The 26,084-nt window shown below is 44.7% G+C and overlaps 1 protein-coding gene across 3 annotated transcripts in view; it reads left to right on the forward strand.

The window, feature by feature from the left end:
- LOC135226347 (pre-mRNA-splicing factor CWC22 homolog) overlaps positions 1-26,084 on the forward strand; it is a 79,692-nt gene that overhangs the window by 44,441 nt on the left and 9,167 nt on the right. For all 3 annotated transcript variants that reach the window (XM_064265776.1, XM_064265777.1, XM_064265778.1), the window contains exons 2-4: positions 9,296-13,873; positions 14,259-14,444; positions 24,647-24,845. In XM_064265776.1, coding sequence (XP_064121846.1) covers positions 9,296-13,873; positions 14,259-14,444; positions 24,647-24,845 — 4,963 coding nt within the window. The remainder of the gene's footprint in view (positions 1-9,295; positions 13,874-14,258; positions 14,445-24,646; positions 24,846-26,084) is intronic.

The following is a 26,084-nucleotide window of genomic DNA, read 5'->3' on the forward strand; positions in this document are numbered from 1 at the left end:
TCCTTCAGGCGCGAGGCGCCAGAGTTCCTGTCTGCTGATCCGCAATCTTCCAAGAAGCATGAAGGTGTGTCCGATCTTCCTCCTCCACTTGGGAGTGTTCCACTTTCAAGCAGACAACAAGCTCCTCAAGATGAGTGATCTTCTTCAGATCTAGAAGAGCCTATTTGGCGAGAAGCGCCAGCCAGGCGAGAGGCGCCTTCCAGGCAAGATGAACATTCCAGGCACGAGGCGCTATCCAGACAAGAAGCGCCAGCCAGGCACGAGGAGCCTAGCAGGCGCGAGGCGCCAGGATATCCCGAATCGCCTTATTTGAGAGAGGTCAGCCGCGAGGCTCCTCTTTTTAGTTTTTAGCAGGATCAGCCTTCTCCTGGCAAAGGCGCAAGATGTCGCACAGGCGGCCATCGGTTTTGTCAGGATGATTCTGATACTGGGAGAAGCCCTTCTCCAATATTCAGAGGACTGCTGTAACAGGCAGTTCCTCTCAGCATGGACTCTCTCCTTCTTTCATACTCTTCCCTCATTATGACGAGGCAAGAGCTAAGGGAGTTTTTTCTTAATAAGAATCTCATCATTCGGCGTTCGGGAATGACTGCGGAAAGGGAACATCAATCTTCCTTCCGTAAGCTCAAGATCTGAACAGGAATCCTGTCTCTTCCGCGATTTCTGTGGAAATCACGAAGACTTAACGAGTTCCTGGATTAACTTCCTTCCTTAGGGAGATATTAAACGTATTGTCAAGTAAGTGCATATCACATAATTGACAAAAAATGTATACTCTTTGTATCTTAATGGGTTAGTTCTCATTGACAAAGATCTCAATACATCTTATCGCGTAAGCATATAAGCACTCTTGGACAAGATTCGGAGGAGCTCTCATTCATTGATTAGAGGCTCCTCCAGGTAATAGACGCATAGAATACGTCCTTTAAGTCTTATGTCCAAGAGAATAGGAAGCTTGAGAGATTCTCGTCGATCCTCGGTTCTCACTTGGGATCTCCTTCGTCTAATACTAATTCGTTCTATTGACGAAAAGAACAAAGATAGTAAATTTTCCATTCTCTCTCTGCCTCGGCGAGGAAAGAATGTAGTTGAGAATTTGGTGTATAAGACTACTGTATGGTCAAGTCATATGCGCATACCGTAGTTACCTCTATGGTTGGCAACTGAATTCCCTGTATCCTTCCAGGAGTTTCCTAGGTAAGGACTACGCTTAAAGGGTTTGTTACGACAACACCGACTCAGCTTCTGTATTTAACGAAGGTAGTTTCGCTTAAATATGCATTATTGAGAACTTCCTTAGGCTCGATAATAATTTTATCATATTGCAATACACTCCCTGAACACCTGAATTAGCCCTGGTCACTGACCAGCCCGAACTATATCCCCACATATCTACCCACTAAGTAGGTAATTTTAATTGTCAGCGTTACCAATGCTTCAGGTAAAATCTAGTCAAATGAGTTACCTGTGTTACCGTTGGCAACGCTGCCGCAAATACCGGCCACCAGTGGCCTGTCTCCTCAATCCTCAGTTGTTTTTTGTTCGCCCTGCTGTGCGGATCATTTCCACATCAGGCGAACTTTTGTTCATTTAGCGCGACCCCACTCAAAGAGTTTTCGCATTTTTGGTTACAAACTACGATTTCTCCCGTTTCGCTTTGGATAGCTACTTTGTACTCGCTATGGATAAGTTAGGAAATAAACGTCGTCGCCGTCTGCAAACGCCTCTGCTTCTGCTTCATCTACAGTTCGACGATCGAGCCTTCTACTGCTCGATATGTTGGTGCTCATCGGCTCTGCACGCCCTTCAAGCGTAGGATGAGTACCCACACACATGATCGATGTTCTTTTCGTTATTTTGTGTAGGAAGGTTCAGTGCAAGACTAGTCAGAGATGTTTTTCTTGGTCAGGAGACAACGAAACATTAGTTAGTTATTCAAGAAATTAGTGGACAGGTTATCTAGTATGTTAAGCATATTTCTAGCCTGACGAGTAATTTAACCAAAATAGAGATAGTGGTACTAGTAGTATAGTGAATTCTAATCGTTCTTTTTCAGCCCCCCTGCCTGTTCCAGAACCAGCCCTAACGGGTGCTGGGGGTAATGGAGAACCGCAAGCCTCCGAGTGGGTAGGTTCTGCCGGCCCCCCTGGCGCGGAGCAGGCAGTGTTGGCAGCAGATTTCCCCTCCCCTCGATTTGTAAGTTCTCAGGATGATAAAAATTTAGCTCAGATACAGACGAGTAGGGATAATAGGCTAAATAGTGTTTAGGAAGAGAAGTGCAGGCTTCTTACAGTCGGGTTTCTATTTTTTTTTATATACAGGCAGTCCCCATTTACTGGCGATCCAGCTTTATGGGGCTTGTCTAACGCTGAAAATTACTAAAAATTGGCAATGTTCGGTACAAAAATGCACCAAATTCCAGTTATCAGCACCAAAAATCGCCAATTTTCATACAATCAACTTACCTGTCAGATATATACATCGCTAAGACTCCGTCGTCCCCGACAGAAATTCAAATTTTGCGCCACTCGCTACAGGTAGGTCAGGTGATCTACCTGCCTGCCCTGGGCGGCAGGACTAGGAACCATTCCCGTTTTCTATCATATTTTCTCTGTCGCCGGTGGTATCAACATTGTTGTTACTACCTCCTGACTAGAATTCGCTTTTCAAGGCAATTGATCTTCTTTCATCGGACTTTTTGGTGACGTACCTGGATCGTTGTTTTGGCATTCGCTACTGTGGACTGGATTTGGACTTGCTTTTGATTTTTCTACAAGAATGTCTGATTCAAGTGTTAGTGTGAGAGTGTGTGTGAATGTAGGCTGCAAGGTGAGGATACCGAAGGCTTCAGTTGATCCTCACACTGTATGCCGTAAATGTAGAGGTTTTGAATGTTCTTTGACTAATACCTGTCATGAGTGTGAGAGGTTGAGTGTTGAGGAATGGAAGACTCTAACTTCTTATTTGAAGAAGTTAGAGAGGGATAGAATTAGAAGGGCTGCATCTAAGGGCGCGGGTAGTACAAGGCCTATTGAGCCTTTTCATGATTCTAACTCTAATGCAAACCATGCATTTGATTCTCCTTCTTTATCAGGGCCCTCACAAGCTTTGCATTCAGATTCAGCCTCGGAAATCGCTGATCTGAAGGCTACACTTCATAGGATGAAATCCAAAATGGCTGCCATGAAAGGTAAGGATAGTGAAAGGGACGTATTTAGTGAAGTGAGTGCCCCCAGTGTTGTGGAGGGGGCGTCTGACCGTCTCTGTGACGCTCCCAGGCTTAGACCTCTTTCAAGCTCCCAAGCCCAGAGGAGAAGAAAAGTCGAAAGCCTTACGGAGGTTGTGGAGAATCCCCACCGGTCAGGCGTCCCTTTAGCAGGCTCTGTAGCACAACAGACTGCTCAGGACCGCTATAGAAAAAGCGTTCTCCGAGAGTGTTTCTCGTCGTCCGCTTCTCCCTCACCTAAACGAGGGTGGAAGGATTCGGACCTTTCCAGGCCCCTGAAAAGGCACTGGAAAGAGCCTTTGTTTGACTCGAGTCCCGAACGCTTTTCTGAGGAAGCTCCATCCGAGATCAAGAAGGCGAAGGTGGTTTTGACGCCTCCCTGTTACGACAGTCCGGGTAAAACTCTTTCGAGGTCTCCCTCTCCTGTTGAAGAGGACACTGGAGAGGCTTCCAAAAGGATACTCTTAGCGGTGCAAGAACAATTAGCCGCCTTGGTCGGAGTTCTTTCAAAAGATCCTCCTCGTAGGAAGGACGTTAGACTCCCTGTCAAGAAGTCTCGTCTTCTTTCTCCTGCCAGGCGTGAGTCTCCTGTCAGACGTGAGGCGTCTTCTAGGCGTGAGATGTCTTCCGATAACGAGACGTCTTCTAGGTGTGAAGCGCCAGCCAAGCGCGAGGCGCCAGCCAAGCGCGAGTTTTCATCCAGATGAGAAGCGTCTTCCAGGATCGAAACGCCAGACAAGCGCGAGCAGCCTATCAGGCGCGAGGCGTCAGCCAAGCGCGAGGCGCCAGCCAGGCGCGAGGCACCAGCCAAGCGTCAACCAGTCAGGACTGAAGCATCAGCCAGGCGCGAGGAGTCATGTCAGGCGCGAGGCGCCAGCCAAGCACGAAGAGCCAGCCAGGCGTGAGACATCAGCTTTGATGCATAGGGACTCTGTTCATGATCTTAGCCCCTCTCCAGTTAGGAGTTTGTCTCCCACAGAGAGATATGTTTGGAAAGACCACCAAGACTTGAAGTTGGATTCTCCTTCTGATCCTTTTATTGAAGAGGATTCAGAAGACGAGGCTCGTGGTAGAGAAGGGCTTTCAAACTACAAAGTGTTGACAGCTCTTCTTCTTCAGGAATATGGAGATTCCTTAACTCCTGCCGCTCCTCCTTCTCTGCGCTCTCTTTTCTTGCACCAAGACGCCAAAGTCTTCGTCTTTTCTGAAAATGAGACCGACTATATCTATGAAGAGGGCTCTCCAGTCTCTGGATAACTGGATGAAAACTAAGAAGGATCTGGTTAGAACTGTCTTTTGTATGCCTCCTGCTAGACTTACAGGCAAAAGAGGTATTTGGTACCAGACAGGGGAGAATATGAGTCTCTCTCTCCCAGCTTCTGCAGAAGCTGACTTTTCCAGTCTGGTAGACGCTTCACGAAGACATGGCCTCAATTCTGCTCGTGTGACTTGGGGTCTTTCTGAGCTGGATCATCTCCTCAAGGGACTCTTCCATGTATTGGAAAATGTTCAAATTTCCTGGATTGATCCCTTGGGTTGGGTTGATGGCCAAGAAGGCCCATGATTCGGAGGGCCTCGATCCTGATGTACTCCTCTGTATCTTGTCGTGCATAGACAAGGCGGTACAGGATGGCCCAGGAGAAGTCTGCTCTTTATTTGGAGCGGGACTCTTGAAGAAGAGGTCCGTGTTTAGCGCTTTTCTGACAAAAGCGGTGTCTCATTCACAAAGAGCAGCTTTAATGTTTGCTCCCAGGTCTGACTTTCTGTTCCCTTCTCAATTGGTGAGGGACATTTCCCGTTCACTAACTGAGAAGGCGACCCAGGATCTTCTCCTTCAGTCTTCCAGAAAGAAGAGACCAGTAGTAGTGGGAGAGAAGAAAGGGGCGAATACGTCTCTGCAGCCCTTTTGAGGAGGTCCTCCCTCTAGAGTTCCCTCAAAAAGGAAAGCGCCTGAGAGGAGAGGTAGATCTTCATTCCGTCCCTTTAAAAGGGGAAAGTGATGTACAGATCCTCCAAACACCAGTAGGTGCCAGGCTCCGGGGATTTGCGGAGGCCTGGGCACGCATCGATACAGACGCTTGGTCGATATCTGTAATAAAGAAGGGATATTACATACCCTTCTAGGACAATCTTCCCCTGACTTCAACTCTGCGGGAATTGTCCGCCAATTACAAGGACCCTGTTCTGAAAGATACACTTCAACAAATGGTGGATCAGATGTGGGACAAGAGAGCGATAGAACTAGTACATACTGGGTCAAAACTCCCCGGGGTTTTACAATCGCCTTTTCTTGGTTGCAATCCTCGGGGGGCTGGAGACCAGTCCTAGACGTCAGCGCTCTGAACAAATTTGTTCAGAAAGAGAAGTTCACCATGGAGACTTCTGCGTCAGTCCTTGCGGCTCTTCGCCAAGGGGATTGGATGGTTTCTCTGGATCTCCAAGATGCCTATTTTCACGTCCCGATTCATCCTTCGTCGAAGAAGTACCTCCGTTTCATGACGGGGGGAAGGATCTTCCAGTTCAGGGCCTTGTGTTTCGGCCTTTCCACTGCTCCTCAGGTCTTCACAAGCCTGATGAAAAATGTGGCGAGATGGCTTCACCTGAAAGGTGTCAATATCTCTCTGTACCTAGACGACTGGCTCATCAGAGCCAAATCAGAGAGACAGTGTTTGGAGTACCTTGCTTTGACCCTAAACTTGATCAAGACATTGGGATTACTCGTGAACCTCGAGAAGTCTCAACTGATCCCCAGCCAGAACTTGGTCTACCTGGGGATTCAGATGGATTCTCGGGGTTTTCGAGCATTTCCTTCTCAAGAGAGACTCGTGAGAGGCTTAGAGAAAGTCTCTCTCTTCTTAAGGAAAAAACGTACTTCGGCGAGGGAATGGTTGAGCCTTTTAGGGACCCTTTCCTCGCTCGAACAGTTCTTTCCTCTAGGAAGACTTCATCTCCGTCCTCTTCAGTTCTTCCTAAAAAGATCGTGGAACATGAAGACAGGACTTCTCTCAGACAGTTTTCCCATTCCAGAAATTATGAGACAACACTTGGAATGGTGGTTGCCCCCACTGAAGGAGAACAAGGGTATTTCCCTGGAGGTTCAGAACCCAAGCCTTGTATTGTTTTCCGACGCGTCGGAAAAAGGTTGGGGAGCAACCTTAGGAAAGAGGGAGGTGTCAGGCACCTGGAATGCAATTCAGGTGTCCTGGCACATAAATTGCAAAGAACTGTTAGCCGTACACCTGGCTCTAAAGAACTTCGAACCTTTAGTAACAAACAGTGTAGTCCAAGTAAACGCGGACAACACCACCGCCCTTGCCTACATTCGGAAGCAAGGAGGGACACACTCGTTTTTCCTGTACGAACTCGCAAGAGATCTTCTATTGTGGACCTCCCAGAGGAACATCTCCCTCATGACGAGGTTTGTTCAGGGAGTAAGGAATGTGAGGGCAGACAGGCTGAGCAGGAGGAACCAGGTCCTTCACACAGAATGGACCCTCCACTCAGAAGTTTGTCAGAGTCTTTGGTCTCTATGGGGGACTCCTCATGTGGACCTGTTTGCCACGTTCCTCTCAAAAAGACTGGAAGTCTTTTGCTCAGTGGTAGAAGACCCCAGAGCTCTAACAGTCGAGGCCTTCCTTCTAGACTGGTCCCATGTAGACGTCTACGCATTTCCCCCATTCAAGATTTTGGGACAAGTGCTAAGGAAGTTTGTGGCTTCGAAGGGGACGAAAATGACCCTGATAGCCCCCTTTTGGCCTGCTCAAGAGTGGTTCACAGAGGTACTGGAATGGACGGTAGACTTCCCCAGATCCCTCCCAAGAAGGATGGATCTTCTCAGACAACCGCACTTCGAGAGGTTTCATCAAAACCTCCCCGCTCTCGCTCTGACTGCCTTTCGACTATTGAAAGACTTGTCAGAGCGAGAGGCTTTTCTCGCAAGGCTGCAAGCGCGATCGCTAGAGCCCGTAGAACTTCCACTATGCAAATTTACCAATCCAAGTGGGAGGTTTTTAGAAGATGGTGTAAGTCGAAGAAGTTGTCCTCCTACAGTACCTCTGTAACCGAAATCGCCGATTTTCTGTTATTCCTAAGAGAGGAATCACATCTTTCTGTATCCACTATAAAGGGTTACAGGAGTATGCTTTCGGCCGTATTTAGAAATAGAGGCCTAGAGCTTGCAGATAATAAAGATCTACACGATCTTATAAGATCCTTTGAGACCACGAAGTCTAAGAGTACATCTCCTCCTAGCTGGAACCTCGATGTTGTCCTGAAGTTCTTGTCCTCGGGAAGGTTTGAACCTCTTCATATGGCCTCGTTTCGAGATTTAACGAGAAAGTGTTTGTTTCTCTTATCACTGGCGACAGCTAAGAGTGTTAGTGAGCTGCACGCCCTTGATGATAAAGTTGGATTCAAACGAGACTCAGCCATCTGTTCGTTCAAAGCATTGTTTCTGGCAAAGAACGAAAATCCTTCGAATCCCTGGCCTAAAAACTTCGAAGTTAAAGGCTTATCGGGTCTCGTCGGTAGAGAAGCTGAAAGGTCTCTTTGCCCGGTAAGAGCTCTAAAGTTCTACCTACAGAGGAAGAAACAGTTGGTAGGTTCTAGACAAGGTCTTTGGTGCTCTGTTAAGGATCCTTCAAGACCTATGTCCAAAAATGCTTTAGCCTTTTTAGTTAGGAACGTCATTACAGACGCTCACAAAGTCTGCACTGACGACTCTTGTAATCTCTTGAGAGTAAGAGCACATGGAGGTGGGAGAGCCAGTAGAAAGCCGACGTCTCTCTCTTTTCACAGAAATATGTCACTAAAGAATGTCTTGGAAGCGACATATTGGAGGTGTAACTCAGTGTTTGCATCTCACTATTTGAAAGACGTTCTTGTGACCTACGAGAAATGTTTTTCTCTTGGTCCTTTCATGTCTGCGGATACGATCCTGGGTATAGGAGCTAACACCAATCCTTAAATGATACGTAATGTCTATTAGATATGTTCTAGACTTTCTGCTGAATAAGTGCAGATGTCGCACTGGTGGCTAGTCACTATTGCTCAGTAAGGAACTCTTGTGATATCTTATTAGATGAGTATCATTATTATTAATTTTTTTTTTTTGTGTTTTGAAAATTGTGTGCGTGTGTAAGTTGGTTTTTGAGTTATGGTTGTTGTGAAGAGTTTGGGGATAACTCGGAACAATTTTTATTACTAACTTGGTGGTTAGGATCAGGTGGTCGGGATTGGTTGTGTGCTCCTTCATAAGGTGTATTGTCATATAAGTGGATCAGCACCCATTGACAAAGTCCTTTCAGGCTCTGCCGAGTAAGCGGATAAGACCCCATCGGCAGACCCACAAGAACTCTTGGCCATAGATCATATATCTCGCTAAAGTTTCTTGAGGTGATGCAGACTCCTGGGCAACAGCCACAAAGTCTACCACCTATCAGGTAGGAACCAAGGTTTATTTGTACCTACAACATATGGTGTTTACCTGTCTATTCCATAAGTAGCTCTCTTACCCTCCACCAAAGGGTGCCAATCAGCTATGCATATATCTGACAGGTAAGTTGGTTGTATGAAAATGATATTGTTATGATACAATAAAGTTTCATACATACTTACCTGGCAGATATATACGATTATGGCCCACCCAGCCTCCCCGCAGGAGACAGGTGGAAGAGAGAAAATATGATAGAAAACGGGAATGGTTCCTAGTCCTGCCGCCCAGGGCAGGCTGGTAGATCACCTGACCTACCTGTAGCGAGTGGCGCGAAATTTGAATTTCTGTCAGGAACGACGGAGTCTTAGCTATGTATATATCTGCCAGGTAAGTATGTATGAAACTTTATTGTATCATAACAATATCATTTTTAGTCATCAGAGATTTTTGCTTATCAAGCAGTAGTTTTTTTTTTTTTTTTTTTTTTTTTTTTTTTTTTTTTTTTTTTTTTTTTTTTTTAGGGGTTAGTTGCGATGGTTAATTCTTGATGGATGCATTCACAAGTCATGTTAAAGTACTATGTAATTGAAGTATACTCTATATAATTCATTGTATAGCATGTTGTTTCTTTTCAGATGGGTCGCGACTATCGTTCTAAGTCACCTGGATGGCAGAAAGCTGATAGGTATAGAAGACAAGACAGAGGCAGAAATGACAGACCATACCAAAAGGGAAACCAGAATGATAGAGGTTATAACTATGGACGGAGGAACAACGAAAGGTTCCAGGGCTACCGGGGTAGATATGAAGGTCCAAGGAGAGGGAGATTCCAGAGCAGAGGAAGAAGTAGAAGCAGGGATAATCGTGACACAAGAGGTCAAAGTTACAACAGGAGAAGCGATAGTGACAACAGAAGGAGTAGTAGTAGTAGCAGCAGTACCACTAGTTCCAGTAGTTCAAGCAGGGCAGGCAGTAATAGCCGGGAGAGGAGTTTGAGTCGTGGCAATTCCAGAAAACTAGGAAGCCCTAGAACGGAGAGATTTGATAAGACAAGACGCCGCCGGGACAAGAGGGGCCGACATCAAGAGGAGGAGGAAAGCAACTCTGATGATGAATCGAGAAGTAGAGAAAGACAGCGAAGGGACAACAGCAGTGAAAAAGCGGGCAGGTATGGACGGATGTCCAGGGATCATAAATCACGATACGGAGATGAGAGGAGTGAGAGAAGCAGAAGCGCTGAAAAGAAAAGGTCCGGCTCCAGACATAATGAGGGTGAGAGCAAGGCGCATGTGGAAGAGGGAAAAGCAGGTGGGTCCAAACAGGAGAAGACGGAGAGAGATAGGCTGAGAGCTAAGTTAATGCAAAGCTACAGTTCCTCTTCAAGTAGCAGTGGTAGTAGTAGTTCGTCAGAAGAATCGTCAGGTGAGGACAACAGCAGTAATGACGAATCAGACAAGAAGAGAAGGACTAAGTTTAAGTCTGAGAGGAAAAAAGATGATGAGAAAAGGATGGAAGAGGAGAAAAAAAAGGAGGAAGAGAGGAAGAAGGAAGATGAAAGAAGGAAGGAGGAGGAGAAAAGGAAGGAGGAGGAGAAAAGGAAGGAGGATGAGAGAAGGAAGGAGGACAAGAGGAGGAAGGAGGATGAAAGAAGGAAGGAAGATGAGAGAAGAAAGGAGGAGGAGAAAAAAAAGGCAGAAAAGAGAAGGAAAGAGGATGAGAGAAGGAAGGAGGATGAAAAGAAGGAGGCAGAGAAAAGACTTAGGGATGAGGAGAGAGCAAAAGAGGTGGAAAGAATAAAAGAGGCTGAAAGGAGGAAAGAAGAGGAAGAAATTAACAGGAAAGAAGCAGACAAGAGAAAGGAAGAAGAAAAGCGGAAAGAGGATGGAAAGGAGGTGGAAGGGGAGAGAAAGAAGGGCAATGAGAGAAGAAAGGACGACAAACAGCGTGAGAAAGAGAAGAAAACTTCAAGTAATAGAAATGAGAAAGGAGAAAAAGGGAAAGTAAGCTGTGATTTAGAAAAGAAAGACCAGGAGGACAGTGAAAGAAGTAAAAAGTCATTTAGTAGTAAAGGAAATGACTTAGAAAGAGGGAAGACAGACGAGGACAATGAAAATGCCAAGGGAAGGCGTGAAACACATAAAGAAATACCAAAAGAGCAAAGGGGAAGATCTCAGGATGACAAACGCAGTCAGGAAGTAGCAGGGAGAAAAGAAGAGATGTTTAAGGCAAAAGATGGTGATGATGACTCAGAAATGAAGAAGAAATCTTCTTCCGAGGTGGAGGGCAAGAAAGAAGAAAAACTAGATAAAAAACTAAAAGCTGATACAGGAAGTTCCTTGTCCGAAAAGAAATCGAAGGCTGTGCTGAAAGACATAGATGAGGTAAAAGAAAGTGAAAAACACATTGAACCCGAAAAAACAAAAGAACTAAGGGACCGGGAAGCTGGCGAAATTAGTGACTCAGAATCTGACAGGTCATGTAGTAAAGGAAACGAAGAAACAGAAGAGGCAAAAAGCAAAACCAAAGATCATAATGCTAAGGAGAAGGAAGCAGAAAGTAAGAAAAGCAGTTCTAAGACAAGAAAAGAAAGACAAGACAAGCCAGATAAGGATGTATTCAAAGAAAAGGATGATGTTAGAGACAAAGAAAAATCTCAGAAAAGTAAAGAAGCCACAGAAAAAGATAAAAAATCTAAGAGTGATGGGAAAGATTTGAAGTCCCCAAAAGAAAAAACTGATTCTTCAGGTAAAGAAAGAAAGGACAAAGAATTGAGTAGCAAAAAGAGAGAGATGGATCCTGACTCTGCACAAAGCAAACATGAAAATTCACCGACCTCGGATGGAAGGAGCGGAAAACGGAAAGTGGAGGACACATTTAATGATAGTGACGGTTCTGAAAGGCATAGGTCAAAGAAGTCAAAGGCCCTGGAGGATGAGGCTTCTAGGCACAAAGAAAGTGATCAAGACACGGAGAGCAAGAAATCAAAGAAGCGCAAACGTAAAAATAGAGATTCTCCTTCAGAGGACAGGGGGCTAGAATTTTATGAGAGTGATGAAGAAACAACAGAGCAAGAATTACTACGAAGAAAGAGACAGTTAGAGGAGCAGTTGCAAATAGAGGAAGAGATAAGGCAGAGGAGTGAAAATATAGAGAGAGAACGTGAAGCTGCCAGGTTGAAAAAACTAAAAGCACTTGGTCAGGCCGATAAAGAAAACCTGAGTGACAGGGAAAATGTAGACAAGAATCGCAGCAAGAGAAGCAAATCTGGTTCTCGATCTCGTTCACAATCTGTAGAACCTGGAGAGACGCATGCCAAACGAGATGCATCGTCAGAAGACAGAAGGAGCACAAAATCTGAGAAGAAGCAGAGAGGTGACAGTAAGAGTAGACATCTCAGTTCTGATGAAGAGGATAGTAATAAATCCAGATCAGAAGAGCGACAACACATTGGGGCACGGTATTGGGGTGGTGATCGCGAGCGAGGTAAGGATGGAAGTGCACGTCAGCAGAATGCTAACCGCCCAAAAACCAGCGACACTTATTGGAATAAATATGCTGATAAACTGGGTATTCAGATAGAAGATCCAAGAAACAAAGAACATTCATCTGAGAAGGGCAGAGGGGAAAAGGATGCAGAAAGGAGAAGAGAGGGCAGAACTGGCGAGAAAGGAAGGGAAAAAGAAGAAGGTAGTAGTGCCAAGTTAAGTAGTAAATCTGAAAACGAATTGAAGAGCACTGCCCCATCATCTGTTGCTGATGCAATAAAGAAGCCAGTCTTGGATCCCTTGCTGACCAAAACTGGTGGTGCTTATATCCCACCTGCTAAGTTGAAAATGATGCAGGGGGAAATTACAGACAAAAACTCTGCTGCTTTTCAGAGGCTGGCATGGGAGGCATTAAAGAAATCTATCAATGGTCTTGTCAACAAAGTAAACGTCTCCAACATTGGCATCATTGTTCGTGAATTGTTTAAGGAAAATATTATTCGCGGCCGGGGTGTTCTTTGTCAGTCATTAATGCAGGCGCAGTCATTTTCCCCCTCATTCACCCATGTTTATGCTGCCATGGTAGCAATTATCAATACTAAGTTCCCTCAGATAGGGGAACTATTATTGAGACGTTTAGTCATACAGCTGAGAAGGGGGATCAGAAGGAATAATAAAAATGCTTGTGTAGCATCATGCCGCTTTATTGCACATTTGATTAACCAACAAGTTGCCCATGAAGTAGTCGCTTTAGAAATCTTAACGCTTCTTTTGGAGAAAGCTAAAGACCTCAGTGATGAGTCTGAAATGGGTGACAAATCAAGGAACAATTCATGCGAGTTAGCCATAGCCTTTTTAACAGAATGTGGTATGAAATTGACTGAGGTGTCACCTAGGGGAATGAACATCATTTTTGAAACACTCAGGCACATCTTACACGAAGGCAAACTCGAACAGCGAGTTCAGTACATGATTGAGGTTATATTTGCTGTGTGGAAAGATGGTTTCAAGGATCATCCATCAATTCCTGAAGATCTCGACTTGGTTGAAGAAGATGATCAGTTCACTCACATTGTTGAGTTAGATGGCAAATTGGAAGGGGAAGAAATCTTGAATGTTTTCAAGCATGACTTAGAATATGAAACAAATGAAGAAAAGTATAAAGAAATTAGGTCAGGAATCCTTGGAGAAGATAGTGATGAAAGCAGCTCGGAAGCTGGTTCCGCAAGTGGTTCCGACAGTGACGACGAGGAATCAGATGAAGATGAGGAAAAAGGAGAAAGCAAACAGATGATTCTGGATCAGACGGAGACCAACATGGTTGCCTTCCGTCGTACTGTATACTTAACAATTCAGTCATCACTCGATGTTGATGAATGTGCTCATAAACTTTTGAAGGGGGAGATTAAGCCTGGCTGGGAGCCGGAGCTCTGCCATATGATCCTTGATTGCTGCGCTCAGCAAAGAACTTACATGAAGTTCTATGGGTTGTTAGCTCAGCGTTTCTGCATGATCAACAAGGTTTACCAAGAGCCCTTCGAACAGATATTCAAGGACGCTTATGACACTTGCCATCGCCTTGAGACTGAAAAGCTGCGCAATGTGGCACGTCTCTTCGCCCACCTGCTGTTCTCTGACGCAATTTCTTGGGAAGTCTTGAATCATGTTCACTTGAATGAGGATGAAACAACAAGTTCATCTCGTGTTTTCATCAAGATCCTTTTCCAGGTATTACTTATGTATATAATTTTTTCTTTGTTTTGATTTTATAAAATTTTTCAGTAGTCGTATGTACTATATGTTGGCTTTGGTTTCATAAGGAGGGTTATTAACTCAAAGAGGTGCTGTCTTTTAAGGTTTGTCCGCCTATATACTGTATTCCAGAAAATCTTGTTAAAGAGTAAGCATAATATACCTTGGGTACATTGTTAATTAAAATTAACTTAAACTTTATTATACTTGTATTCATGATGGTTAATATCACTTTTAAATTACTGTAAATTAATACTTTTGATATTGCCAGAATTATCAAGGGTAGAGGATAACCATAAAACTTATGTATTATGTTAAGAGTCTGTTAACATTCACCCAATGACCGACTTAAAAATTGCAGGAGCTTGCTGAATTTATGAGTTTGGCCAAGTTAAATGACAGGCTCAGGGATGCTACTTTAGCTGCTGCTTTTGAAGGCCTGCTGCCGCGGGATAATCCTCGCAATACGAGGTTTGCCATCAACTTTTTCACCTCTTGCGGTCTTGGGGGACTTACTGATGATCTCCGAGAATTCCTTCGCAATCAGGTATGTACGGTGCTTTAATTCTTGTTTCGGGTGATATATTCTTATACTAGATCATGTAATTGCCATTTGTTACTACTTTGACAGATCAGGCTCTGTGAGTACAGTACAGATGCAGGTATACCCAACAGATATGGGATTACATTTTCAGCACCAATTCATGCTGTATGGAAGGGTTGCTCCATGTTTTATTTTCTGGCCTGTGCTGAACAGACATGCAAGAATTGATTTATTTGATTGAAGAATTGCTTGTTTCATGTATTCATTGTATTATCTTTTGCAGTATCAGTTTTAATACCATTGAAAATTTGCAGTATCAGTTTTAATACCATTGAAAATTTTTACTCAGTGTGTTTAGCAACCCTAAACATCTCTTGTACTACAACCTGTTATGTTCAGTAGTTGGTGCAGACATCCATTTTACGACTTCTTGCTTATATTGATTTTCAGTCCTCTTTTCTGCATTCTATTCTTTGATTTTATAAACATTTTAAATTTCTGGTTCTCATTTTGCTGTTAACTTGGGGTCATCTGCTCTGTGTGACTTTCTCATTTGCATTGCCTTGTAGCTGCCTCCCTTATTAAGTTATTCTGATAAACACCAAATGGCTCAATGCTGATCTTTGATGAATACCAGCATAACCTCAAATTCTTCCAATACACTTACCACTGTCTTCACTTTAGATCTTGTGTTATTTGTAGTATGGTAAAAAACATAGTTCAGTTGGTTTTGCTAGAGCCCTTGTGCCTTTGTAATGCCAAGGTATATAATAGTTTGTCTTGGTACTCTGTTAAATGCTTACTCCAGATTTACAAGTATGTGGTTTTATCTTTTCTTTGCATGGTATTTTGTTCATGAAACTTACCTGTCAGATTATATACTATACAGGCTAGTCCCCGGGTTACGACGGGGGTTCCGTTCTTGGAGACGCGTCGTAAGCCGAAAATCGTCGTAAGCCGGAACGACGCTTGGAAATATGTCTTAAACTAATAAAAAGTTATAAAAACCTTACTTGTAATCCTTTGGTTACACTACATGTTGTTTCTTGTAGTTTTATGTACAACCTGGAGTTATTTTCATAAAAGAATGCTGGTTCTTGAAGGTAAAAACTATTGTAATCCTCTGGTGACACTACATTCTTGAAGTTTTATGTACAACCTGGAGTGATTTTGCCAAATCTTGAGGGCTACAAGAACAGCTGATTACTATTTACGTATCATATAGACTAATTAAAGTAAACGTATCTTTAAATAGGCTTATATATTAGTATCAACAAAACAGTTCCTGCCATGAGTCAGAGGCCGTTTGTTTAATGAACGAACACTCTCCTGTCCTATTGTTCAGAAAATAAACGTTACGTCAATCCCCGAGACCATTGTTGCCGCCCAGGCGTCTCTCTCTCTCTTTCTCTCTCTCTCTCTCTGATCAAATCACTGGAACCTTGACATACGATTGCCCTAATATACGAATGTTTTGAGATACAACAGAAAATTTGCGAAAATATAAGCTTTGATATACAATGAAATATTTGAGATACGACTTTGCGATGAGTGTCAGTTGTATAGGCGACCGATAAATGGCGTTGAGTCTGTTTGTTGGTGCTGCATGTTAACACGTCGTTGTTTAGTTCGTTGTATTTGCGCCTATTTTTCATGTTATTTTTGTCTATTTTATTATTAACCCATGGGTCTCAAAGCTAAAGACAAAGCAGGTGATAAGAAAAAACCCAAGAAAATTATTTCGATGGAAGCAAAACATGAAATTATAGCAAAGCATGAACGTGGCGTTCGTATCGTCGATTTGGCAAACGAGTATGGTCGAAATCCTTCTACAATATCCACAATCATCAAGTAGAAGGAAGCTATAAAAACCTTCCAAAGGCATCACCATTATTTCTAAACTACGAACTGATTAAAAAAAATAAATAAAAATTAGTTTAGCAATGTTATTTCATTTGTGTTTATTACGTAGTTATTAGTCGACATACGTAAATAAAAAGAGAACAAATCGTTCCCTGCACCCTTCCCTACCTCCTCCCCCTGCTGCCTCACGTCATCTTTCGTTGTGGTAAGTAAAATTCCTTTCTTTTTTTTAATTGATTTTATTAACATTTATTATCATTTATCACATTGCTATGTTATTTTATCATTGTGTGTGTTATTACTCGTTTATTTGTGTATAAATTGTGTATATTATATGTAATTTAGCTGTGTTTAGGTGTGGTTTCATAGTGCTAGAACGGATTAATACATATTACATTATTTTTAATGGGAAAAAATGCTTTGAGATACAACTGATTTGATATACGACGACGTGGTAACGGAACAAATTAAATTCGTATGTCAAGGTTCCAGTTACTGGATAATGTCTCTCTTTGGATACTTCGATTTTTGCCAAATCTTGAGGGCTACAAGAACAGTTGATTACTATTTACGTATCATATAGACTAATTAAAGTAAACGTATCTTTAAATAGGCTTATATTATTAGTATCAACAAAACATTTACTGGCATGAGTCAGAGGCCGTTTAATGAAACGAACACTTCTCTGTCCTTAACTCGGAGCGTCGGAAGACGCCTCTCTCTCTCTCTCTCTCTCTCGTCTCTCTCTCTACTCTCTCTCTCTCTCTCTCTCTCTCTCTCTCTGATCAAATTACTGGATAATGTCTCTCTTTGGATACTTGGAATTTGCGTTGTAATCTAACCAGAAACTTCGTTTTGTTATTATTACCGGAAACAAGCAATGATTTTTTCATTATTTGCGCTTTTGGACTGTTATATGTAAACTTTGCGCACCGCAAGCTAGTATGTATTCATTCGCTCGGAAACTAGTTCCGCATATGAGGCGTCACTAAAAAACATAGAAAAATACGACATAAAAAGTGTCGAAAATCATCATAACCTCAAAATTTTTGTTTTAATCTAACCAGAAACTTATTTTTATTAATATACTGTGCTAAACTATAAAGGATTTTTATCATAGTATGCGTTTTTTAAAAGCGTCGTTAACTCGGAGCGTCGGAAGCATCAGCGCCGTAACCTCGGAACAAACGTCGTAACCCAGGACGGATTTTTCCATTGAATAGTTTAAGAAAAAGCGTCGTAACCTCGGAACGTCGTAAGCCGGAAAACCGTCGTAACCCGGGACCGCCTGTATATATATATAGCTGTATTCTCTGAAGTCCGACAGAATTTCAAAACTCGCGGCACACGCAATGGGCGGCCAGGTGGTAGTACCCATTCCCGCCGCTGGAGCGGATATCAGGAACCATTCCCATTTTCTATTCATATTTTTTCTGTCGCCGGTGCTGTAAACAACTGTTTGCAGTACCTCCGCCTTTGATTGAAAACTTTTGGGTCACTTAAGTATCTGGATTGTCTTTTGGTTTTGATTCTGGATTGGTGGCTAGGCACGCACAACAGTGGACTGTTTTTTTATTTTGGATTGGCTTTTCTTTGAACGTGATGTCTGGATCAAGTTCAGTGAGTTTCAGGGTGTGTGTGAAGAGTGATTGTAAGGTGAGGCTACCGAAATCATCGGTAGATCCCCACACTGTATGTACGGGGTGTAGGGGGCATGTGTGCTTAATAGATGATCGGTGTAAGGAGTGCGAATGTTTGACCGATGATGGATGAAGATGTATGATTCCTATCTACGGAAATTGGAACGTGATAGGATCAGGAGGTCTTCCTCTAGGAGCGGTTCCAGTAAAGGTAAGGGAAGTAATATTCCACCTTCAATAACCCCAGTAGATTTTGTATCTCCTAACCCTGTGATGTTGCCTTCGGGCCCTGAAATTGTGTCTGGAGAAGGTAATGCCCTTTCTCTTATTTTGGATTCTTTGCGATCTCTGGAATCCAAAGTGTTAGCCTTAGAAACCGGCGCTGTGAAGTTTAGTGATTGTGCCCCTAGTGTTGTGGAGGGGGCGTCAGATCGGCCCCGTAATGCCTCTAGGCCTAGACCGCTGTCGGACTCCCAGGACTCAGGGAGTGGGCATGTCAAAAGCCGCAAGAGGGTTACGGGGGCTACCCACCGATCTGGCGTCCCTTCGGCAGATCCTGTTGCAAATTCCCAGGCTGCCAAGGAGCGTGCTCAGGCTCGCATCCTCAAGGACTGTTTTTCGTCCTCCGAGGCGCCCTCCCCGCGCAAGGCGTGGAGCGCTCGGAGAGACTCGCGTCCATTGAAAAGGACCTTTAGAAGTGAGGACACTTCACGTCCTCTCTCGCCAGTTACTTTGCGGTCGTCGCCGGCGTCGTATGACGCTTTTCCGCCGCAGAAGAGATATAGGACGTCATCGGAGGATGACGCTAGGGAGCGCCCCAGTCGCTCTCAGGAGAGGCAGTTAGCTGTACCTGTGAGAAGGAAGGAGGCGTCCCCTCGCCCCTCGTCTTCTCGCAGGATCAGCCCTTCACCTGCTTTGGATTCTTCTCCTACGAAGAATATTCTCGTGTCCCTTCAGGACCAGTTGGCTTCTTTGATAGCTAAGAAAGCTGTCGAGCCTCACCGTAGGAAGGACATCAGACTGCCTGTTAAGAGATCTAAGCAGTCCCCTTCTCCGTCTCCTCGTTTGTCTCTTTCACCTCCTGCTTTTAGATCGTTACCCCTTCGCTCTCAGACTGCGAGTAAGAAGGCGCGTAAGCGAGAGGGTGGTTTTCCCTCTAGACGTCTTGCGCAGGACGCTCGTCAGGACGCTTTGGAGGATGCTCAGCAGGACGCTTTTGAGGACGCTCGGCGAGACGCTTTTCAGGACGCCTATGAGGACGCTCGGCAGGACGTTTTTGAGGACGCTCGTCAGGACGTTTCTGTTGACGCTCGGAGGGACGCTTTTGCAAACGTTCGTGAAGAGGCTTTTGAGAGCGCTCAGCAGGACGCTTTAAGAGCTCGTAAAGATGCTTTTGCAAGCGCTCGTAAGGACGCTTTTGTTGACTCTCGGAGGGACGCTTTTGTACGCGCTAGTAAGGACGCTTTTGTAAAGGCGCGTAAGGGCGCTTCTTTAAGCGCTAGCAAGGACGCTTCGGTAGAAGTTCGGCAGGACGCTTTGCGAGAAGCTCGGCGAATTAAGGCTGGTCAAGACACCTCTCAAGACGCTCGACGCTTTCAAGACGATCGTCTAGTTTCACGTCACAACGAACGACAAAGGTCCGTCTGGATGAGGAGGCTTCTTCGTCCAAACTTCAGAGGTCTCTTTTGAAGATCAGACCTGTTGGTCTTATGCCCCCTCCTGCTGTGCAGTCACCAGTTCCTCTCAGGGAAGAGGGAGAATTGAGTAGTCCTGCGGACTCGGTTGAGGAGGATCAGCCGTCTGCTTCGTCTGTATCAGACTACAAAGTTCTTGTTCGACTTTTACGCTCGTCGTTTGGAGACAAGTTTCAGCCTTCAGCTCCTCGGTCTCCCCCTTCTCAGTTTGCTTCATCAAAAGCCAGTAAAGCTCCGGAGTTCGTAGAAATGAAGACTTCGCTTTCCACTAAGAGGGCTTTCAAGAAGCTCCAGGATTGGATGGAAGGTAGGAAGGATCAGGGCAAGTCGACTTTCGCCCTTCCTCCCTCGAGACTCAGTGGAAAAGGGGGAGTTTGGTATGAGACTAGAGAAGAAGTGGGTGTGAGGATCCCTTCATCAGCGCAAGGTGATTTTGCAAGTCTGGTCGACGCTCAGAGGAGGTCCCTACTTTCTTCAGCGAAGATTTCGTGGACACCTACGGAGATTGATCATCACCTGAAAGGACTTTTGAGGACTCTGGAAGTCTTCAACTTTTTGGACTGGTGCTTGGGAGTCCTAGATGTTCAATCTAGGAGTCCGGACTCTATCAGTCTGGGGGAGCTGTCCAGTGTATTAGCATGCATGGACAAGGCCGTCAGAGATGGTTCGGAAGAGTTGGCGTCGCACTTCGGTACGGGCCTACTAAAGAAGAGAGCTCTTTTCTGTAATTTTACTGCGAAGTCAGTTTCTCCTTCTCAAAGGGCAGAGCTTCTCTTTGCACCTCTTTCAAACCATCTTTTCCCCCAGACTTTGGTTAAGGACCTGGCTGTTAGTTTGCAAGAAAAAGCTACACAGGACCTCTTAGCCCAGTCCTCCAGACGTCCCGCAGTCCCTACGACGTCTTCTTTTGGACGAGTTCCGAAGAAGCTGAGGCCCTTTCGTGGGGCTCCTCCCTCGAGATCAGCTCCTCGAGGGAGAGTACTTTCAAGAGGAAAAGCTTCTTTCAGACCGAGAGGAAAGAAGTGAGAACTATGTCCTTCAGACACCAGTTGGAGCCAGACTGAAGTACTTTGCGGGAGCATGGAGAGAGAGGGGTACGGACTTTTGGTCCCTCAAGATAGTAGAACAGGGGTACAAGATTCCCTTTATGGTACCTCCTCCTCTATGCACAACTCCCAGAGATCTTTCTCCTTTGTACCAACGGGAGAAACAGCGGATACTATTCGACCTTCTAGACCAAATGGTCGAAAAAAGAGCGGTGGAACAGGTCGTAGACCTGGGGTCACCAGGATTTTACAACAGGCTTTTCCTGGTACCAAAGCAGTTGACGGGTTGGCGTCCAGTCCTAGACGTAAGCAGGCTGAATCTTTTCATAGAAAAGAAAAAATTCAAGATGGAAACGCCTCAGTCAGTTCTAGGAGCCTTTAGACCGGGCGACTGGATGGTGTCCTTGGACCTGCAGGACGCATACTTTCACGTTCTGATCCACCCTCTCTCAAGAAAGTATCTAAGATTTGTTCTAAGAGGCAAAGTCTGGCAATTCAGAGCTCTTTGTTTCGGATTAAGCACGGCTCCGATGGTGTTTACTGTTCTAATGAAGAATGTAGCGAGATGGTTACATTCTTCAGGAATAAGGATCTCTCCCTACCTCGACGATTGGCTCATCAGAGCGTCTTCAGAAGAGAGGTGTCTGAAGGACCTTCAGTTAACGTTAGCCTTGGCAAAGTCCCTGGGACTTCTGGTCAACCTCGAAAAGTCCCATCTGATCCCGAAACAGTCCATCGTGTATCTTGGGATTCAGATGGATTCAGTGGCTTTTCGAGCTTTTCCGTCCCAGGAACGTCAGCGGCAAGGCTTAGAGAAAGTTTCAACCTTCCTAGGGAAGGAAACTTGCTCGGCGAGGGAATGGATGAGTCTGCTGGGAACCATTTCCTCGCTGGAAAAGTTTGTTTCCCTGGGGAGACTGCACCTCAGGCCTCTCCAGTTTTTCCTAGCAGAAGAATGGAGGGTCAAACAAGATCTAGATGCGACCTTAAAGATCTCCGAGTCGGTATAGAGCCATTTGAGATGGTGGCTCGATCCCGGGAAGTTTCGAGAGGGTTTATCTCTAAAACTTCAGAGCCCCGACCTAGTGTTGTTTTCCGACGGGTCCATTTCGGGCTGGGGAGCAACACTAGGAGGGGGGAACAGGTGTCCTGGCACATAAATCTAAAAGAACTAGCAGCGATTTTCCTAGCGCTACAGTTCTTCGAAGAGAAGGCTGCATGCAAAGTTGTCCAGGTCAACTCGGACAACACCACAGCCCTGGCCTACTTAAGGAAACAGGGAGGTACACACTCCCGACCCCTGTTTTGCCTAGCGAGAGAGATTCTGCTGTGGGCGCAAGCAAGGCAAATAAAGATCCTTACGAGGTTCATCTCAGGAGTCCAGAACGTCAGAGCAGACCCTCTCAGTCGACAGGATCAGCTCCTGCCGACAGAATGGACTCTGCATCAGGACGTTTGTCGGGAGCTGTGGAAGTTATGGGGACGTCCTCTGGTGGACCTCTTTGCGACGTCAAGGACGAAGAGGCTTCCTCTTTATTGCTCCCCTGTTCTGGATCCAGGAGCGGTCGCTGTAGACGCCCTTCTCTGGGACTGGACAGGCTTGGATCTGTATGCCTTCCCACCGTTCAAGATCATGGGGGAAGTCATAAGGAAGTTTGCGGCATCAGAGGGGACGAGGTTGACTCTAATCGCCCTGATGTGGCCTGCGAGAGATTGGTTCACGGAGGTAATGTCTTTCCTTGTAGACTTCCCAAGGACTCTGCCCTGGAGGAAAGATCTACTCAAACAGCCCCACTTCGAAAGGTATCACAAAAACCTCTCCGCTCTGTGTCTGACTGTGTTCAGACTATCGAAAAGTTGGCCAGAGCGAGAGGTTTTTCTAAATCAGTATCGAAAGCGATCGCCAACGCAAGGAGGGCTTCATCGCGTGCAGTTAACCAGTCGAAGTGGGCTTCCTTCAGGGCAGGGTGTAGAAGGGAGGGAATTTCCTCTTCCACGACCTCTGTGAGCCAAATAGCCGACTTTCTTCTGTACTTGAGGAATGTGCAGAGGTTAGCAGTCCCAACCATTAAGGGATATAGAAGCATGCTGTCAGCAGTCTTTCGGCACAGAGGCCTAGATCTTGCTGACAACAGAGATCTTCACGATCTCTTGAGATCGTTTGAAACATCGAAGATACCTTAGGCGAGGCCTCCTTCCTGGAACTTAGATGTTGTTCTAAGGCATTTGATGTCAAGTCCTTTCGAGCCTCTCCACGCAGCGTCTCTTAGGAACTTGACGAGAAAGGCTCTTTTCCTAACTGCTCTGGCGACGGCGAAGAGAGTTAGCGAAATTCAAGCCTTTAGTGAACATGTGGGCTTCAAAGGTGATAACGCTGTCTGCTCTTTGAGTCCCACGTTCTTGGCCAAGAATGGGAACCCGTCTAACCCTTGGCCCAAGAGCTTCGAAATAAAGGGAATGACGAACTTAGTAGGTCGAGAACCAGAGAGAGTCCTGTGCCCTGTCAGGGCTCTCAAATTTATGTACAAAAAACGAAGGAGGTACGAGGTCCCTCAGGTAATTTGTGGTGCTCAGTGAAGAGACCGGATTTACCTTTATCAAAGAATGCTTTGGCTTTCTTTCTAAGGGACATTATCAAGGAAGCTCATTCATCTTGCCAGAAGACTGATTTGAGCCTCCTGCGAGTGAACGCTCATGAAGTCAGAGCTGTTGCAACCTCGCTTGCCTTCCAAAAGAATATGTCAATCAAGGACATTCTTGATTCCACCTTTTGGAGGAGCAATTCAGTATTCGCCTCACACTATTTGAGAGATGTGAGAACGATATACGAGAACTGCTGTTCTCTAGGGCCATACATTTCTGCAGACACAGTTTTGGGGGCTGGAAGTAGCTCTTATCCTATCCCCTAGCTAAAAGTTAGGTTTAGTTTTTATTTGCGTTTTTTGGTTGTTGGTTAGATCTTCAGAGGAGATCTTCCATTCGTTAGTTTAGCTTAAATGGGGTTTTGTTTAGTTGGTCAGGTGGTGGTCAGTTGCTTCATAGCCCTCATATGTATGGTACTATGGTCTAGTCACGTTGTGGGTACGCCCCCGTTGACAGATCATCCGGAGCGCACCAGCAGTACAGGTCTCTACCTCGCTGGCAACTCTGGTTAAGCAGAAGCAGGCTTAGGTGACAGTAATCACGAAGTCAGCTATGCTAACAGGTGAGGAACCAAGATGGCTATCATCTACTTAATTTTGTTTCCTAAAATCCTATTCTGTCTCTTCCCACCATCCGAAGGTGGGATTCAGCTATATATGTATCTGACAGGTAAGTTTCATGAACAAAATGTTATTGTTATAATACAATTAAGTTTGTTCATACTTACCTGGCAGATATATATAATTAAGTGCCCACCCACCTCCCCTCAGGAGACAGTGGCACTAGAAAATATGAATAGAAAATGGGAATGGTTCCTGATATCCGCCTCCCAGCGGCGGGAATGGGTACTACCACCTGGCCGCCCACTTCTTGTGCCGCGAGTTTTGAAATTCTGTCGGACTTCAGAGAATACAGCTAGTATATATATATCTGCCAGGTAAGTATGAAGAAACTTAATTGTATTATAACAATAACATTTTTCTTGTAGTTGCCTCATTATAGATTGTTTCATTTAATGACCTCTTTCCTTTTAGGAACTTTTTCTCAATTCAGACTTAAATTTAATGGGCGAGTTTGATTTCTTGGAATACAGGGTTGCATTGACACAAACTGATGATATTTTAATCTTAATTTTTACATCTGTGGTTTATTTCACACATATTAGGCATCTCTTAATTAGATGGTTTGTATTGAAAGAAGTTTGCCGTATCTTAGAAATGTAATTTAATAACTTGAGGGTTTAACAATATCTAAAGTTATTCAACACTTTTTCATTTGTAAAAAAATTTTTTATTAATAAAGAAACTCCTCCATTTCAGCCCAAACCAACGGCAGTCGTCGCTCCCGTGCAACAGCAGTTAACCCAAGACAGCTGCGACAGTGATAGCAGCAGTGACAGCAGCAGTGACAGCAGCAGTGAAAGTAGTAGCAGTACTAGCAGCAGCAGCAGCAGCAGTGACGATTCAAGCTCAAGCAGCAGCGATGATAGCTCCGACTCCTCTTCGGAAGATTCATCTGGTTAGTGAATTTGTTTCTTCAGTGAAGGCATTGTACAGTGGTACCTCGAGATACGAAAGGCTCAACTTACGAAAAACTCGAGATACGAAAGCAAATACGACAAATTTTACGGCTCTACATACGTAAATTGTTCAAGATACGAAAGGTTGTTGCTGTAAAGTCCGAGATTCGCCCAGACCACCGATAACAATTTTGAAACTCGCGCGCCGCCAGCTGAGTAGACTCGCCACCATCCTCCCGCTCTCCCATTGGTTCCTGATGGTAGTCACCGCCATGAGATCCTTCTCTCCTATTGGTCAGCATCCATCCCATGATGCATCTACGTAGCGGCGTGCTTCTTTGGCCATTGCACGGCATCATCGGTATCGTAAGCACGTGGCATTTGTTTGTTCTAACGATTTCGTTTATTAACGTAAATTCGTTAGTGATTTTGTTGTAGTATACAGTGGACCCCCCGTATTCGCGTTCTCCGGATTCGCGGACTCACACATTCGCGGATTTCTCTCGGGAACGTTTCCCTGCATTATTCGCGCATTCGCGGTATTTTTCTATGAGAAATATCCACAAATTCCTGGTTTTTGTTATCAATTTCATCATAAAATGCACTTTTTGTGATAAAACTATTAAAAAAACCAAGTATGAAAATTTTTAGTGGTTTTTCTTAAGTTTTAACTAACAAAATAGGCTGTTTTTAGCATTTTTATAGGGGTTCCAAACATTCGCGGATTCTAACTATTCGCGGGGGGGTCTGGTACGCATCCCCCGCGAATACGGGGGGGACCACTGTACTTTATCGTGTTGTGTGAGAATTTTACTACATACGTATACGTACTACATAACATAATTACGTACAGTATATACGTAGTCATGGGTCCCAAGAAAGTTGAAATTCACGGAAAGAAGAGGATGCTCTCTTTGGAGATGAAGATGGAGATTATCAAGAAGTATGAAGCTGGTATGCGATTGAGTGTGATCGCCAAGGAATATGGCCGAAATCTGTCGACAATAGGCACCATCCTTAAGGAGAAGGATGTCATCAAAGCAGCTACACCTTCCAAGGGTGTCACTATTTTGTCCAGCAAGAGGACCCACGTGCACGATGAAATGGAAAGGCTCCTTCTTGTCTGGATAAAAGACAAAGAAATCGCTGGCGATACGATAACGGAGACGGCAATCTGCCACAAGGCCAGCGCTATTTTCGGCGATTTGATTGCCCAGGCCAAAGACAACGGAGGAGAA

The sequence above is a fragment of the Macrobrachium nipponense genome, chromosome 14, assembly GCF_015104395.2.
Source record: "Macrobrachium nipponense isolate FS-2020 chromosome 14, ASM1510439v2, whole genome shotgun sequence".
Taxonomy (NCBI): domain Eukaryota; kingdom Metazoa; phylum Arthropoda; class Malacostraca; order Decapoda; family Palaemonidae; genus Macrobrachium; species Macrobrachium nipponense.